This window comes from Microcaecilia unicolor, chromosome 9 (genome assembly GCF_901765095.1).
Source record: "Microcaecilia unicolor chromosome 9, aMicUni1.1, whole genome shotgun sequence".
Classification (NCBI taxonomy): Eukaryota; Metazoa; Chordata; class Amphibia; order Gymnophiona; family Siphonopidae; genus Microcaecilia; species Microcaecilia unicolor.
The window spans coordinates 1679343-1696995 of NC_044039.1; the positions used below are offsets into that span (position 1 = coordinate 1679343).

At 44.5% G+C, this 17653-nt stretch overlaps 1 protein-coding gene across 3 annotated transcripts in view; it reads right to left on the reverse strand.

Moving 5' to 3' along the window:
* The window catches only part of PDE3A (phosphodiesterase 3A), a 225789-nt gene extending 209800 nt beyond the window's left edge, over nucleotides 1-15989 (reverse strand). For all 3 annotated transcript variants that reach the window (XM_030214233.1, XM_030214235.1, XM_030214232.1), the window contains exon 1: nucleotides 15849-15989. In XM_030214233.1, coding sequence (XP_030070093.1) covers nucleotides 15849-15920 — 72 coding nt within the window. In that variant the 5' untranslated portion in view covers nucleotides 15921-15989. The remainder of the gene's footprint in view (nucleotides 1-15848) is intronic.
* Between the last annotated feature and the right edge of the window lie 1664 nt (nucleotides 15990-17653).

Consider the following 17653-nt stretch of genomic DNA (forward strand, 5'->3'; position numbering starts at 1 on the left):
TATGAACACTTCAGCAACGCCAATGAAAGATCACTGTGCTCAGTGATCAGATATAAAATTTTAAGAGAATCAGAGCTACATCTCTTAAGAAATCCAGAGCGAGAAATTGAACTCACGATTTCTCAAGAGAAAGCCGTCAATTCTGAGAGGTTCTGGAGCTAAGATTCAAGACTTGTGATTCCTTTGGAGCCCACAGTCTCCATAAGCCACAACACAGTACAGAGCTTGGCACCATTATACAACGCTGAGAGCAATATCAACCCAGTATCCAGTTACCAAATATCAGGGTACCTTGTTTATGGGGCAAAGACCGTGTGTGTTGGCATCCCTGGGGATTCTCATGGCTGCAAATACCCCGAAATGGATTGCAAAGCAGAGACACAAAACTTCTACTCAACATCAGAATTTGTGACCTGGATTGGCCACTGTTGGATACAGGATGCTGGGCTTGATGGGCCTTTGGTCTTTCCCAGTATGGCAATACTTATGTACTTATGTAACAAACATGAAATTAGGTCAATGATCAGTTTACGAAAAGGATAACCACCAAGGTGGAGGAACACAGAAAATCCCCACAGGAGCGGAGCAAGGAGTCCAAAAGGAGTGGGAACAAAGGATGGCTCTTCAAAAGCAAACCATGGAACCACAAGTCTATATAAAACAGTTTTTATTTGTTGTTAATGCACTTGGAGACTCGACACGGCACTGTGCGATGCACAAGAGAATTTGGCGCATTTTAGAGGTGAATTTGCATCTCTTTAAAGACCACTTCGCTTTTGGCCACACAAGCTCAACAATACTGTATTCTACACTCACACCACTTTCAGAACTCCTGAGGCAAGCTCTCATGCCGAAAAACGGTGCCATGCCGAGTCTCCAAGTGTATTAAGAACAAATAAAGACTGTATTATACAGACTTGTGGTTCTATGGTTTGTTTTTGAAGAGCCATCCTTTGTTCCCACTCCTTGGATGGCACAACAGCAGCCAAAACAGAACTTTAGGAGTTACAGTTAATATAACAATCACAAGTTTAAAAATTCAGTGAAAACAGAGAATTTTATGAATTTCCAGAAATGTAAATCAACATTTAAGCATACCAAATATGGCAAAGAATTCCAAAGTTTCACAGACAGAAAGGGAAATGATTTATCAATGGCTTTAGTGAAATGTTTTTTTACAGATGGAAAAGCCAATATAAGACGATCTCTATTGCGGCCACATTTGGATGTACCAATTAGCTGAACTAAAAACTAAAAGAATCTCTAGAGAATAACCTGTCACCAGGGGCGTATCTGCGTGGGGCCACAGGGGCCTGGGCCCCCGCAGATTTCGCCCTGGCCCCCCTCCCCGCCGTCAACCCTCTCCCGCTGCTTACTTTTGCTGGCGGGGGGCCCCAACCCCCGCCAGCCGAGGTCCGACCCACAATCTCCATATTTCGTCTTCCTCCGTGGCCATGTGCTTCAAGGAAGTAACGCTGCAGTGCTGATTCGTTGAATCCAGTTCGGCGTCTGACGTCACATTGTTATGAACCAAACAGCAAGCTTTAAAAGCAAATCTAGCTTTGACAGGCAACCAGTGTAAGTGAAGCAGCAAAGGAGTCGCACAATCAAACTTAGCTTTACCAAAGATTAGCTTAGCGGCAGTATTCTGGATCAACTGCAACAGATTCCCCCCCCCCCCCCCCCAGGTTCAGTTTCATAGTTATTTCACCTACTACGTGCTGATGTCAGACTTTTCAGATGATAATTGTAGAATAGAGTTCATAAAGATGTGCTCCAAGAAAAAACACACAGATCCTGTCTCACACTTTCTCTGCTGCAGCTGTATAGAGAGAGGTGTGACCAGCAGAAGAAAGGGGGTGTTGATGCCCCTGTATAAGTTGTTGGTGAGGTCCCACCTGGAGTATTGTGTTCAGTTTTGGAGGCCGTATCTTGCTAAGGATGTAAAAAGAATTGAAGAGGTGCAAAGAAAAACTACGAGAATGGTAAGGGATTTGCGTTACAAGACGTATGAGGAGAGACTTGCGGAACTAAACATGTATACTCTGGAGGAAAGGAGAAACAGGGGTGATATGATACAGACGTTCAAATATTTGAAAGGTATTAATCCGCAAACAAACCTTTTCCGGAGATGGAAAGGCGGTAGAACTAGAGGACATGAAATGAGATCGAAGGGGGCAGACTCAAGAAAAATGTCAGGAAGTATTTTTTCAAGGAGAGAGTGGTGGATACTTGGAATGCCCTTCCGCTGGAGGTGGTGGAGATGAAAACAGTAACGTAATTCAAACATGCGTGGGATAAACATAAAGGAATCCTGTTCAGAAGAAATGGATCCTCAGGAGCTTAGCAGAGATTGGATGGCAGAGGCAGGGCTGGTGGTTGGGAGGTGGGGATAGTGCTGGGCAGACTTCTACGGTCTGTGCCCTGAAAAAGACAGATACAAATCAAGGTAAGGTATACACAAAAAGTAGCACATACGAGTTATCTTGTTGGGCAGACTGGATGGACCGTGCAGATCTTTTTCTGCCGTCATCTACTATGTTACTATGTAACCTACGTGAGGGAGTGAGTAGCAGAGGTCTCAAACACTCCCTCACTAAGGTGGCAGTTAAACCACTTTGCAGCAGGTAGCGCTAACTTGAGGAATCAGAGGCTAAAGCAGAGTCAAGGTAAGCATAGGGACGTTAGGCTGTCTGGCCAAAAGGGGGCAAGCAGGAAGTAAAAGCCGTCTGGCAGAACTGAACAGGGAGACCCTGGGAGGAGAGAAGCCGCCCTACAGTTTAGCTCTCTCCTGCTTGTGTGTAAACTACCAGAACCTTGGCTAAGGTAGGCTAAGCTTTAACTTAAGCTTTACAAAAATCTTGTTCTTGAGGTTCTGGCTGCAGCCAGATCTGTGTTTGTGCAACGCTGCAAGTGGCTGTATGAACTGCGAGTCTGAGACCTGTGTGGTCGGCCTCTGAAACTAAAGACACCTTTTTCTGTATTTACTGTTCCTGTGAGGTAACAGCGTTCAGCATTTGTTTAATAAAGAGGTTTTGTTCCACATTTTATCCTTGCCTAGCAGTATTTTATGAAGGCCTCCGCTCCAACACCACTCACACTATCAGAACCTATTACAAAATGAATTCAAAGATGTCCTACATCACTTCAGCAAAATGAGTGACCAGAGCTACTTCCAGCTAGTAAGAGTATTGTATTGCATGACTTCTATTCTGCCTTTACCCGAAGGATGCAAAGCGGATTAAATCACTGCATCTCATCTCATGTCACAAGTCATTCTGCCAAACGCAGCAGGCGGGTGAAATTCTGTAACATGGGGCATTACCCTCCCACATCACCCCAACTTATCCCTCCCCCCCCTTCAACTGGAACACTTAGCCAACAATAAAGAAGACACAATTGTATGGAATTAAAGAAGGCCCCAGCTTCGTTTATTGTGCAAAATTAACAGTAAAATTCTAAAATACCTGAGCTACAAATAAAGAGGAACAAGGAAACAGGATCTTGAACTTGACCAGTACTCGGCATGACAGCTAAATAGCTACATAGACTGTGCCACATCGTCACAGCTAGGGCTTGAGAACCTGGCAAGGACCTCCTTGCAACGCCTGTAGGTCCCTGACCTGAACTGACCGGGTGGAAACTATAATCAACTTACCCTCTGCCCAAATAGCTCGTGTGACCAACCCACCGTGACATCTATGAAATCAAAACTAGTGAACACAGAGAACAGATGTGAAACAAAGGAGGGGAGGCAGGGTGGGAACGGTACCTCCCAGGAGCAGGAACCAGGCCTGCACACTCCTGGCATCAGCTTAAACCCCCTGTCAAACCTCCTTCCACCTACAGGGTCCCAGCCAATTCTATGCACGATAGCTTCGCTCCTACGTCAGTTTAAATATAAACCCGCAATGACAAATTGCACCCTACATACCCCCCTTATATTTATACACCACCAGAAACCCTGAGTAAGGAGGGTCACAAATGCAACAGGGACACACGTACATGACATGTGTGAGTAGGAGACACGCCCATGACACGCCCACATTCATGCACTATACCACGTATGCACGTCATTATAGAAGAGTTCTGAGCCATCCTACTCGCACTTTTGTGGGTAAGAGCATTCAGGTGCAGGTAAAAGCAGGGGCCCAGTTAAAGATGCCCCCTTTATAGCATTTTTTATAAGCAAAAGAAAAAATATTTCAAAAAATATGTATATCCCATAAAAAGACGTTCATGACCAGATAAGGATTGTCTTGATGGATAAATGCAGATGCTAATCGGGTTATTTATTGCCTTTTTGAAGGAATTCTTCTTAATTTGTTATGTAAGCCGCATTAAACATGAGCTTTCTTGGAAAAATGTGGAGTAGAAATGTCATAATAAATAAATAAATAAATCAATAAAGACAGTGTACAACAAGAATAAGTCAAAACGTGAGCAATAGACAATAACAGCAGTAAAAATATTCAAATACAATAGAGAGTATGGCATAATATACTACATTATAATGTCAACACAATACACATGAAAACATTTTAATAGACAGCATAGGATGTAAGCAAAGATGGAATATACAGATAGATAAGACAGAGGAACAGGAGTAAGAAAATGAGGGGATTAATTTAAGAACGTTGCACATGAAGTCAGAGAGATGCTCTAATATTATCTCAGCTAGGGTAGGAGTGCAAAACATGTCCTGCTGAATGCAGTATGTGTAGCTGTCGTCACTCCTTGTGCGTGTGCGACTAGCAAGTTAGTTACTTCTTCTGTTATCAGGAGCCTCCAGAGAGTAAAATAGTGCACATGAGTGTTTTGGTGTTGTGGGAATGGGTTTTATCAGACGTTGTCACTGCAGTGCCCGGAGGACCACTGGAGTGCAAAATCTCCATGCCTACGAGAGTCTCAACACTAAATATGCCTGGAATAGACTTCCTGAGCCGGTACGTCAAGCTGCATCTCTGGCCGTCTTCAAATCTAAGCTAAAAGCCCACCTTTTTGATGCTGCTTTTAACTCCTAACCTTTATTCACTTGTTCAGAACTCTTATTTTATTATCCTCACCTTAATATTACCTTCTCTCTTGTTTGTCCTGTTTGTCTGTCCTAATTAGATTGTAAGCTCTGTCGAGCAGGGACTGTCTCTTCATGTTCAAGTGTACAGCGCTGTGTACGTCTAGTAGCACTATAGAAATGATAAGTAGTAGCAATAGTAGTCTTTGGGATTCTAGAATCTTGCTACTCTTTGGGATTCTGGAATCTTGCTACTCTTTGTCCTTATCCCTTATTTGTCCTGTTTGTCCTTATTAGATTGTAAGCTCTGTCGAGCAGGGACTGTCTCTTCATGTTCAAGTGTACAGCGCTGCGTACGTCTAGTAGCGGTTTAGAAATGATAAGTAGTAGTAGTAGTAGTAAATATAAGGCCAATGAGAGAGAGACAGTGCTGCAAAACAGCCTCTGTACTGGGGACTAACTGGTCCAGATTTATCCTTAATAAAAAAGGATTTAGCAGACGACAGAACGTATTCTATTGAAAACAGGTCCTTGAACACATTGAGCTCTTTCAGTCTGCATTGCTTCCTTTTCTTCTTAGGTCCATTTTCTCCTGCACCAACCCACCCCATGTCTTTTGCAGCTCGAGTTAAAACAGTCTGGCCGTTTCTGCACAATCAGGAGTGTCGGATACTGAAAATGCCTCAGATGGCTTCGACAGCCATGAGCACTCTGTGAAGGGCCTTTCTGTGGTCTCATGTTTTGGACTTTGGGCGCCAAAAAAAAAAAAAAAAGAGTTTTTATAACTGAGGAAAAAAAATCTCAATTCTCCGACTTACTCCAGAACCTGAATCGGAGGGTCTATTCCTTCATCTTTGTTGTTGGTGCTGGTTTCCTGATGTTCAGTGATATTGGCATATTGGGAAGCCGTGGAAAATGAAACCCCTCTCATTATCACTCAAGACTTACTGTCCCTCACGAATGCTGAACTCAGTTGAAGAGAACCTGTTAGATGCACGATGGAGCTTGCTTGAATTGTGGGATTCATTGCCTGATGAATTACAGAAAATGCAGCTTGTGTTATCGTTCCATAAACAACCAAAGGCGTATCTGTTTAAGAAGGTTTCTCTTCCAGTTAAGCAAAATAACAGCACTTCCTGGCTTAATGGGTATTATTGCATGGAACTGAAGAAAGACCTGGGCGTGAAGTTAAATGCTCCGATTGTACTATTTTAATCTTCTGTTGTCTTAAGGATTTCTGTCAAGTTGTGTAAAAAGCTTCAATTTTTGGAAAATATGGCGGCAAGACTAGTTTTTGGATCTAAGCGATATGACAGGGCCATTCCACTATATAACTCCTGTATTTAAAACTTGATATGGTCTTGCTCCAGTTTTTGTTACAAAGTTTATTCACTGCTCTAGGATGTCTGATCCTTTTCCATCATCTAAGTATATACATTTCAAGAAAATCTGGGATGGTTCATTTTTTTTTTTTTCCTAGGCAGGCCAAATTTGCAATGGATTTACTCCTTTGAGTTAGACGACAACCTGCTTCCTAAACACAAACTTTAATGATTATATTTAATGGCTGTAAATTGCTAGTATTTTCTTCTCTGGTTAATCTTTTATGAACTCTTTGAACCCTTGGGATAGTAGCAGTCTATAACCGATCACATTAGATTAGATTAGTGTTTCTTTTATTGTAATTATATTTTATGTGTTTTTATGTATATAATATATTATATGTATATTGGGTTTTTTTTTAATTTGCCTAGAATTTTAGATTGTGTAGAATATACATTTCTTCAATCAATCATGGGTATAATTTCACCACTTATTTAGCACCAGTGAAGGAGGGGATAGGGGTGAGGGGGGGGGGGGGGGCAGAGGCACAAGGTAAGAAAGTCACACTAGCAGTGGGGGAAGATGGACAAATTCAGCATTAGCAGCCACAATATTGTGTGTGTGAGTCTGTGATGGGGGTGGGGCTGCTGTCTGTCCCATGCCCACCTCAAATGATGCCTATGGAAGTCATATTATTGATTGATTTACAAGCAGGGTGTGGCAATGGCCTCCCCTCCCCCAGAGCAGGCTCAAGCATTAGCTCCTCCCTCTTCATTCCCAGTCATTGAGATCAAGTTTTCAGGATTTCCCTAGTGAATATGAAAATACAGGCATGCAAATCTCTAATCCGTATTCATTAGGGATATCCTGAAAACTCGACCTGTCGGTGAACCTCGAGAATTGGGAGTGAACAGCAAGACATCGGGTCACCTAAGGTGGCACCTTCTTGGGGGGAGGGGGTAGAGAATAGCTGCAGTCAAGCCCCACAAATGTGTCATGATCGCTCCTTATTTTGTGAAAATATATGATACAAATTCTAGTGTTTAAAAATCTGGTGTTCGATCATGTGTTCCACAAGATTTGGTGATTGCGATTGTTCAGATTAATTATCACCAAGATCACCAGACCGGGAGGGGAAGGGGACTATGGTCTGAAAGTTAAGTGAGGGGTCTGCAAAGCTGAAGGTCCAGCTGGAATAGCTTAAGAGGCTGACAACAGCCTGGTCCCCTCCTAAACCACTTTTTACGAGTTCTTCAAAGTGAAGCCAACACGTTCACTAATAATTCCTTAAACTATTTCCAGATCTTTTCCAAAAGTCTGACTAAAGCTGTCTTCAGTACGTGCAACATCTCTAAAGGTATTGCTGGGTTCTTTCCTCTTCTTGTTAACGACACCATCAGATTAGGCAGTATTTCGAGTCTGTAATAAACAATATTAAGGACAGAAGCCTGGTGTGTGCACTGCCCTCTCCTGCTCTGCACAGTTTACCAGGAGTTGAATTTTAGGGATCCAGTGAGACAAGCTAACATAGTCCTTTCAAACTAGCTGACAGTGTGCTCTGTATTACATCTCTGGGCTGCCAAACCTCTTTCATTCGATAGCAAACATGGAAAATTTATTCTGTTTTCAAGTGTCAGGCATTACAGTGAAAGCAGTGAATGCTAACTGAAGAGAGGTGCCCTGGAGAATTAAATAGAAGGAAAACATTCAGCCCCTTCCTCTACCAGCACGTGAAACCCCCAAATCCGGAGGATCCAGCCTCTTCCCCTACCAGCACAGGGGGCTCCTAAGTCCCAAGCACCCAGCCCCTTCCTCTACCAACACAAGAGGCCCTCAAATCCCGAGAACCCAGCTCCTTCCTCTACCAGCACGTGAGGCCCCCAAATCCTGAGCATCCAGCCTCTTCCCCTACCAGCACGGGAGTCTTCTAAGTCCCACGCACCCAGCCCCTTCCTTTAGCATAGTACATCTCAGCCTCTCATGGAGGCTTATCAAGCCAGAGAGATTTTTAGGATTATCAGAATGAACATGCATAAGATAAACTTGGATATACTGAATATGCATTGTGTGCAGATCTGGCTGCTAGAATAAATATGCATTGGTCCCGAAAACCCGACTGGCTACGTGTGCCTTCAGGAATGGGTTGAGAAACACTGTTCTATCAGGACATTCAGACAAGAGAGGCTCCTGAGCTCCTGTGGAAAGGTGAGGGGGAGGGTCTGAGCTTCAGTGGGAAACCACAATCTCTGCTGAGTGCAGAAATGCCATCACTAAGGACAGTTCCATGGCCCATGCAAATTCCAGGCTTTGGGAAAAGCTGGTCAGCTTCTACCATCACTGGTCTAAACCTGCTTTGCATCTCTGTCCTGGTACCTCTCCACACTGTATTTCCACATTTTTATCTGATGTGCTGACTGTAGGTTATTATTAAATGCACTGGATGCAAAATCCAGTGGGGATATGCCAGGGGCCAGGACCTGGCTGTCGTGTCAGCTTTAATCACCAGAAAGACGGGGCTGAGCCCTACATTCAGCAAACTGAATGGAACAGAGAAAGTTTGAAGGTTTTACAGCGCTCAGGACAGTCCTTATAGCTATGGGATTCAACAACAGTTTTATTTCTCAGGCTTATGCTCACATACATGGGTATTTTTTTTCAATCTTTAAGAAAACAAGGTTACCAAGTACCTTCCCTATGGAAAGAAACTTCTGCAAGGTGTCATCCTTCGGCTCCTGTACGTTGACTCTACAGAAGTAACTCAAGACAAGTTTTCCAGCGTCCCCCAGTATAAGATACATTACGAAAAACTTGAGATAACTAGTGATTAACCACTGGAAGCATAATTCAAATTTATCAGTTTACATGTGGTGGGATTGGGTTTGTTTATTTATTTATTTATTGCATTTGTATCCCACATTTTCCCACCTCTTTGCAGGCTCAATGTGACTTACAATACATCATGGATAGTGGAAATATAATAGGAAAATAGGCATTTAGTGTTACAGAAAATTTTTGGTAACATGTATAGAAACGATGAACAAATTTTAGAAAGAAAATCTCTACTTTCGAAAATGGAAGAAACTGGAGGTTTTTGTCTCTCCTGATACTTAATAATATTTTTCTTATTTAGTTATTGTGCTGTAAACAATGTGTTTGTTGCATCAGACTGTTTATGGGATTGTTCCATTATAAAACTGTTTGCATCAGCCAGAGGTCTTAGATCAGATTCTGTGAAGAAGTTGGCAATTGATTTGTTAAGAACTAGAGATTATGCGCTTACGAGGGCTGCAGACTTTTCGGTTGCAGGGCCGGTTTTACGGAATGCTGTGCCTGGCTACCTCCGACTTTGTGAGCAGGCAGGACAGTTTAAGAAGCTTTTGAAACCCATCTTTTTGTACAGGGACTTGCAGCTCCTTGGTGTGATTTTTAAAGGGTTATATTGTATGCTTTTGTTTTGATTTTATGACTTTGTATGTTATGCTGTGAATTGCTTAGGTTTAAGCGGAGTATAAGTTTTATAAATAAATATATATATATATATTTTTTCCCCCAGTGCATCATCATTGCTCAGATGTTAATGAATGTCTTTTCTTGTTAATGTTTATAATGTATAGTTTATAGTGAAGAAGTGGCCTAATGGTTAGCGCAGTGGGTTTTGATCCTGGCAACCTGGGTTCAAGACCCACTGCAGCTCCTTGTGACCTTGGGCAAGTCACTTAACCCTCCATTGCCCCAGGTACCAAAACTTAGATTGTGAGCCCTCTAGTGACAGAGAAAGTACCTGCATATAATGTGTACAGCGCTGCCCTCTAGGGACAGAGAAAGTACCTGCATATAATGTGTGCAGTGCTGCCCTCTAGGGACAGAGAAAGTACCTGCATATAATGTGTACAGCGCTGCCCTCTAGGGACAGAGAAAGTACCTGCATATAATGTGTGCAGTGCTGCCCTCTAGGGACAGAGAAAGTACCTGCATATAATGTGGACAGCGCTGCCCTCTAGGGACAGAGAAAGTACCTGCATATAATGTGGACAGCGCTGCCCTCTAGGGACAGAGAAAGTACCTGCATATAATGTGTACAGCGCTACCCTCTAGGGACAGAGAAAGTACCTGCATATAATGTGTACAGCACTTCACACATCTAGTAGCACTATAGAAATGATTAGTAGCATGAATTCTGAAATGAATAAGAAATAAAGAAAAACTTAGATGGCTTAATGCACGGAAAGTTGCATGAAATGCTGGTTCATGCTATGAGCTGGGTGTGTGTTCATTGTATCACTTTCACAGAAGTCCACTGTGCAGGCTCCTGAGGGTTCCTGAAGGATCCATTTGATTATATTACAGAACCTGAGTCACATTTCTATAGCTTGGTGATTAATCCAGTAATTAGCACATATGAATACCACCAGTAAGATTTCCCAGCTGAGGAGACCAGCATAAAACCTTAAACCACAGCACAGACCTGTCAACAGTCACTTCTTTGCATCTGTAAGAGCTGCCGGAATGACACTCACATCCCTAAATATTTCTTGAAACTAAGTGTATTATTATTATTAGCATTTGTATAGCGCTACCAGATGCACGCAGCGCTGAACACCTGATACAAAGAGACAGTCCCTGCTCAAAAGAGCTTACAATCTAAATAATACAGACAGACAAGACAGTTACGGGTGAGGGAAGTAATGGGTGAGAAGGGAGGAAGGGACAAGGGGAGGGCAATTGTGGCTAGGAGCTAAAAGCAGCAGTGAAAAGGTGGGTTTTTAGCATAGATTTGAAAACAGGTAGAGATAGATCGTCATTTGCTTGTAAAGCCTGAAATATAAGTATAACTAAATCTATCCACGCTCAAAATAAAACAGAGCAGCAGTCACACACTTGGAATCTTGAGACATTGCAGTCTCCCAACAGAAATCACAACTTTAGAAAGCGTAAAGCATCATGTCTCAAACCAGCCAGATTTCTGGATACTCACAATTAATAAGCATGACATACATTTGCATACACTGGAGATATAATGCATAAAAAAGTGACCCACTGAGAGAAAAGGTATCAGAGATAAAAGTTATAAAAGTTTGGAGGGGCCACTTTTATTTTTGAAACTTTTGTATACTATAGGGTCAGTAGAAAGGGACGATGCAATTTTATTTACAGCTTTGATATTTTTCATGTTCTAGAACAGAGTTTTCCAAGTCCAGTCCTGGAGTAGCCCTTGCCAGTCAGGTTTTCAGGATATCCACAATGAATATGCGTGAACTTGATTTGCATACACTGCCTCCATTATATGCAAATCTCTTTCATGCATATTCACTGTGGATATCCTGAAAACCTGACTGGCAAGGGCTGCTCCAGGACCGGACTTGGAAAACACTGCTCTGCAACCTAAAAACTGCAGGTACTTTAAAGCGGGGCTTGTGATTTCTGGGGTTAATTACTTTTTAAATTGATAAACATTTCTCATTTTTTAAAGATATAATTAGTCCATTCCTAAGGCTGAAATTTTGTAGGATTATTCAGCTCATATTCCTCTATCTTGTGGTGTAAATACATCACATACCCCACTTTTGGTACCTTTTTGCTCAGCGGGTCACAAATTAATCTCATGCACATCCATTGGGGGTATCCTAAAGTCCCAACTGGATCTAAGGTCCTCAGGACTGGTTAGGAAGCCCTGGTTTAGAGAAAGGTCCTTTAAGCACACTCCCCCCCTCCCACCCCACACTGAGCCCTACATACAAGAGATATCACAAGGGGTGGGCAAATGGTGAATTGGTTGGGGGAGGGCAGGAAGCGCTACATTGACATTTAAATTTGGAGTCAGTCTGTAAACAACCTCCACAACTCCAGCTTCCACCCTTCATATACAAAAAGATCCATTATTTACCGCCAAGCCACTACAGCCAACCAACTATCTGCTCTGACCCAGGGGACAGAGACAGACACCTCGAAACCCTGACTGCATCCTTCGAACAGAAAGGATAATCTCCAAGAATATTGCCTCCTCCCTCAAAACACCCAGGGAAAATGTGCTATAGTACAAAGAAAAAAACGCCACAGACAGAATCCCCCTTATAGTGACATAGAACCCCAGAGCTAGAAAAATTAAGAAAAATCATAAGAGATCTGCAGCCTCTACTACAAGGAGGATGAATTACTGAAAGAGATATTCCTACCCCCACCAGTGCTGGCCTTCCGACAGCCACCCAACTTAAAACACAAGCTAATCAGAAGTAAGCTCCCAACACAGACTCAAAAAGAAAAGAATGGCACACATCCTTGCAATATATCCAGCTGCAAACTATGCCAAAATATCTCACAGGACCCCACGGTTATTAACAAAGGAAAAATATTCAACATTAAGGAATTTTTCACATGGTCATCTTCCAATGTGCTATATATCATTCAGTGTAAAAAATGCGATGAAGGCTGCTACATTGGAGAAACAAGTCAGATGCTAAAGAGGAGATTTAATTTACGTAGACATCATATGAAAAATGCCAGTACCAACAAAGATGTCACACCTGTGGGACAGCACTTTACAAAACCAGAACACTGTACCAGTGACTTTATGGTAAGGATCTTGAAAGGGAACTTTAAAACAATACAGGAACGTAAGACCTTTGAAGTCAGAATGATTAAATATTTTGACACCCAACAGACAGGACTTAACAATGATCTGGGTTTCCTAGCCCATTATAAACCATAAAATTGTACTGCTTTGTCACCCTCCTGTCTCCATACATATCTAACCTGTCCCTCTTCCTGTCTCTCACCTATCCACCCCCATCCTGTTAGACTGTTACTGGAATGCTTTGATGTTTCACTTATATATACTGTCATCTACCAACATTTGCTTATTTCCGATCTGAGGAAGAAGGGCAACCTTCGAAAGCTAATCAAGAAATGTATTAAGTTATGTCCAATAAAAAAGGTATCATCTTATTTTCTTTTCCATGTTTTATTTTGTTTCATTTCTATTGATTGCCTAAACAACAAAAAAAAGCAACCCTGGGGGTGGTGGGACTTGTTTTCCCCAGGGACTATCCCGCCTATACATCCCTGTTGACCCACCCACAGCCACTCACCATGGCTTCTGCTTTTGCCAGTCACTTCAGTGCAGCACCACCTACCAACCAGTAGAGGGCCTCAGTGACTTCCTCACTCCTCTGGTATGGCAGGTGCACTCTTTCCTACCTGGCATTTTCAAAAGCTGGGACTCACCTCCCGACTGCAGAGAGGGATTGTTTTCTATAGCACAGAACAGGCAGGAGTAGCCCCCGGGGGCTTCCTTAAGCACTATGGACTAGATTCTTTATCCGTGCGGAAAGAAAATACGCCCAGGCGTCTTCTAAATCTAGGCATACTTTATAGAATAAGCCTAAATATCCATGTGGTTTATAGAATATTCTAAGCACCCATCTGAGCAACTAAATTTAGTCAGGGGCAGTTACGCCAAGTAAAACTTGATGTAAATCCCGACACCTAGATTAGGTGCAGACCAGGCGTATTCTATAACAACGCTCATAGATTTATGACCCGCCCTTTCCATGCCCATGGCCACGCCCCCTTTTCAACTATGCAACTTAGGCCCAGATGCACTAAGATCCCTGTTAAGGATCCATCTGTATTTTCAAATCGGTAAAAATTACCGATTTGGAAATACAGATGGATTCGCAAAGAGAATCACATGCAAATGAGCTGCTCGTGTGAACAGGGTTCATTTTCTTGCAATGGGGGGAAGCCAGTCGGCCAGCTGAGCATACGCAGAGCAGCCAACCGCTAAGCGTGGCTGCTCTGCGCATGCCACAGACGGCTTTCGTACATGCAGACAAGCTGTGTGTATGAAGAAAAAAAAAAACCTTTTTTTGGTGTCCTGCTCGCACTGTCTCTTTGTAAGATTAATACTAATGACCCCATTGCGTAAGAACTCTGATCAGGTAAAGATTGTAAGTTTGATTCATCTGTTTTTGCTAAGCCGCCGTTTTCTCTCTATCCCTCCATTGATGACACAAATGCTGTTTCTTAATGGAAATCTTTTACCTTCTGGCAATCAACAGAGAGGGGGGTCCGGATGATTCCGAGGGGCTGAAATTCTTCCCTCCACTGTTCAGCAGTAAAGGTGGGGGCTACTTCTTGCATCAGGACGGAAAACGGCTGTGCATCGCTTTGCACGCACATTTGCACAGTAATTAGCGTATAAAAGCTTTGCATACAACTTTCGTTAGCTGCTACCATGGCAGGAAAATAACTGGAGAACCCCCTGCTCGCTAATAAAAACACATTGCTGGTTCCTTAGGTTTTGTGCATCTGGGTCTTAGAATTTACTCACATCATGTTACAGAATAAGGCTTAGACAGTTGTGTGCGTAAATTCTAATTAATACCAATTAGTGTCAATAATTGCTTGTTCATTGGGAATTATCAGTGCTGACTGGCTTGCACCATATTGAAGGGGGGGGGGGGGAAGGGTGTTAATGTGCCCGGTTCATAGCCTGGCAAGATACATTGGCAGTTTCTTGGAAAAAGGAACTTTCAATGGTGCCCTCTTTAAATCCACGGGGATCCAAATTCCTTCTGAACACAGACTTTGTTTTCCTTCAGCCAGAAAAAAATGTTCCATGTTCAGCCCCTGCAGCTAAATATAGAACCTAAAAATGGTCAAACATGAAGCGCTTTTTTCGGAAGAAAGTTGGAAACCAAGTTTTTTTTAATCTCAATGATCCCACTGGCAGCCTTTGAGTCTTGTGCAGGAAAACCCAGGTTTACTTTACATCTGTGAAATTTGTGGACTAAACAGAGAGTAAAAAAAAACTCAGAAAGCGGAGGGTAAGATCAGCTAAAATGTGGATTTCGTGTTTGCAGCTGAAGGTTTAGACGTAAGATGACTCTAGGACCAAGCGCAGCCCCTTCCCCCCTCCCCCCCCCCCCCCCAACATGTCTGCTGAAACATCCAGCTGTTAACAGAGGACGAGCCAGATGTGGGCAGCGGTTTTCCCACAGCAGAAAGCGGCCAAAACCTTCAGTACCTCCGGCCTTAAAGGCTGTGCAAAGCCCCGTCTGAGCCACCTTCTCTATCCTGCAAAGCGACATCGGGCCAGGATTTGTCACCCGGGGATCCAGGACCCCTAAGCCCGGGCTTCAGTGCCAGTCTCACACCAGGGCACCTGTGTCCCATCCACTGACCCAATGCACAGAAATATCTGGACCTGCATCTCACGCAACACAAAAGAAACTGCCCCAGGGAGAGGAGAGACCTGATCCCCCGCTTCAAATCCCATTCATAGAGAAACCACATTAAAAAAAGGGAAGGGGGGCTCTGATTAAATGTGAGCCAGCCCCCCCCCCCCTCCCAAGACTTCTAGATCTAGTCCAACGGTCTGGAGGAGTCGGACAACAAGTTTAGGAGAGAAAAGAGCAAAGTTCCTGCACAAACTCCAAATCTCTCTAGAAAGGCAAACACCGATTTCTCTCCCCCCCCCCCCCCCCCCCCAACTCCTGCCCCGGTCTCTTACCTGCTCCCGGGGGATGCAGGGCAGCGAGGTCCGCCGGTGGCACTTGCTGGTGCCGGACTGAGCTCCGGACATGGCGGCTGCGGGGAAGCCGGGGCTCGGGAGCCAGGTCCGGGCTGCAGCCGCTGAGCACGAGGACGCCGAGCCCGGAGCTGTCAGTGAGTGAGGCCGGAGACAGAGCCACGCCCCCCAGCACCAGCCACGCCCCCCTCAGGGGATAGGGGAGGATCTGCACACACATCCACCCGGGCAGAGGAAGCTGGATAGACACCGCGGGAGAGAGGGAGAAAGATCTGACTGCACTCCCCCCCCCCCCAAGAGAAGAGGAGACAACTGCACGCTACCCCCCCCCCCCCCCTCAACACACGTTCTCACCCCAGGGAGAGGAGGAAACATAGACACTCCACTGCCAGTCCCACCATGACAGGAGGCAACAACACACTCACCCCAGGGGGAGGAGGAAGCATCTACATGGCTGCACTCCCACTCATACTCACCCAAGAGAAGAGGAGACAACTGCACCCCTCCCCACTCTCACTCACCCCATGAGAGGAGGTAACTACCCCACACACACACTCACCCCAGGGGGAGGAGGAAGCATCTACATGGCTGCACTCCCACTCATACTCACCCCAAGAGAAGAGGAGACAACTGCACCCCTCCCCCCCACACATACTCTCATCCCAGGAAGGGGAGGAAACACATACACACTCCACTGCCACTCAGCCCATGAGAGGAGGTAACTACCCCCCCCCCCCCACCCCATCCCACACACACAGCCTTGCCCCAGAGGATGGCATACTCAATGCGGGGAGAGGAATAAGGGTTTACACTACACCCTGCTGCCTGCACCCCACTCCCACTCATCCTAAGAGAGATGGAGGAAACTACGCCTCCCCCCTCCCACTCACCCTGACAGAGGAGGAAGCAACTCCACCCCCTTCACACACACACTCATCCCCTCACACTCACCCAGGGGAGAGAAGGAATGATGTACACCCTGCTGCCCCTTACTAACACTCACCCCAAAAGAGGAGGAGGGGAAGGAGGCGCTGGTTGCAACTACACACTTCCACCCCCCACTCAATCACCACAGGAAAAGAAGAAAAGCATCTACACCCCCCCCCCCCCCCCACACACACACACTCACTGCAAGGAGAGGATTGATCTGCACCCAAATACCCTACACCCCTACTCACATTCACCTCTGAAAAAGGATCTACACAACTATTCTCCACTAACGCTCACCACAAAAGACACACTCCCGCTTCTCCCAGGGGAGAGGAGGAGTGATCTGCAAGAGGCCTCCCCCACTAACACTCCACAAACAGGAGGTCACATCTACACCCTCCCAACTCTCACTCGGGGAGGAAAGATCTACACTCTGCCCACCACTGACACTCACTGATACTTGACTGTCCAGAGATAGATCTTTGTCAAGGATTACTCCCAATATTTTAGTTGTCTTTCGATTTGGTATGTTTGATGGTTGATTGTGGATTTTTGGTAGGATGTGGGGTTGTGAGGACTGCATATAACCAGGAATTTGGTTTTGTCTCTATTTAGCTTGACCCAGGGGAGAGGAGGAGTGATCTGCAAGAGGCCTCCCCCACTAACACTCCACAAATAGGAGGTCACATCTACACCCTCCCAACTCTCACTCGGGGAGGAAAGATCTACACTCTGCCCACCACTGACACTCACTGATACTTGACTGTCCAGAGATAGATCTTTGTCAAGGATTACTCCCAATATTTTTAGTTGTCTTTCGATTTGGTATGTTTGATGGTTGATTGTGGATTTTTGGT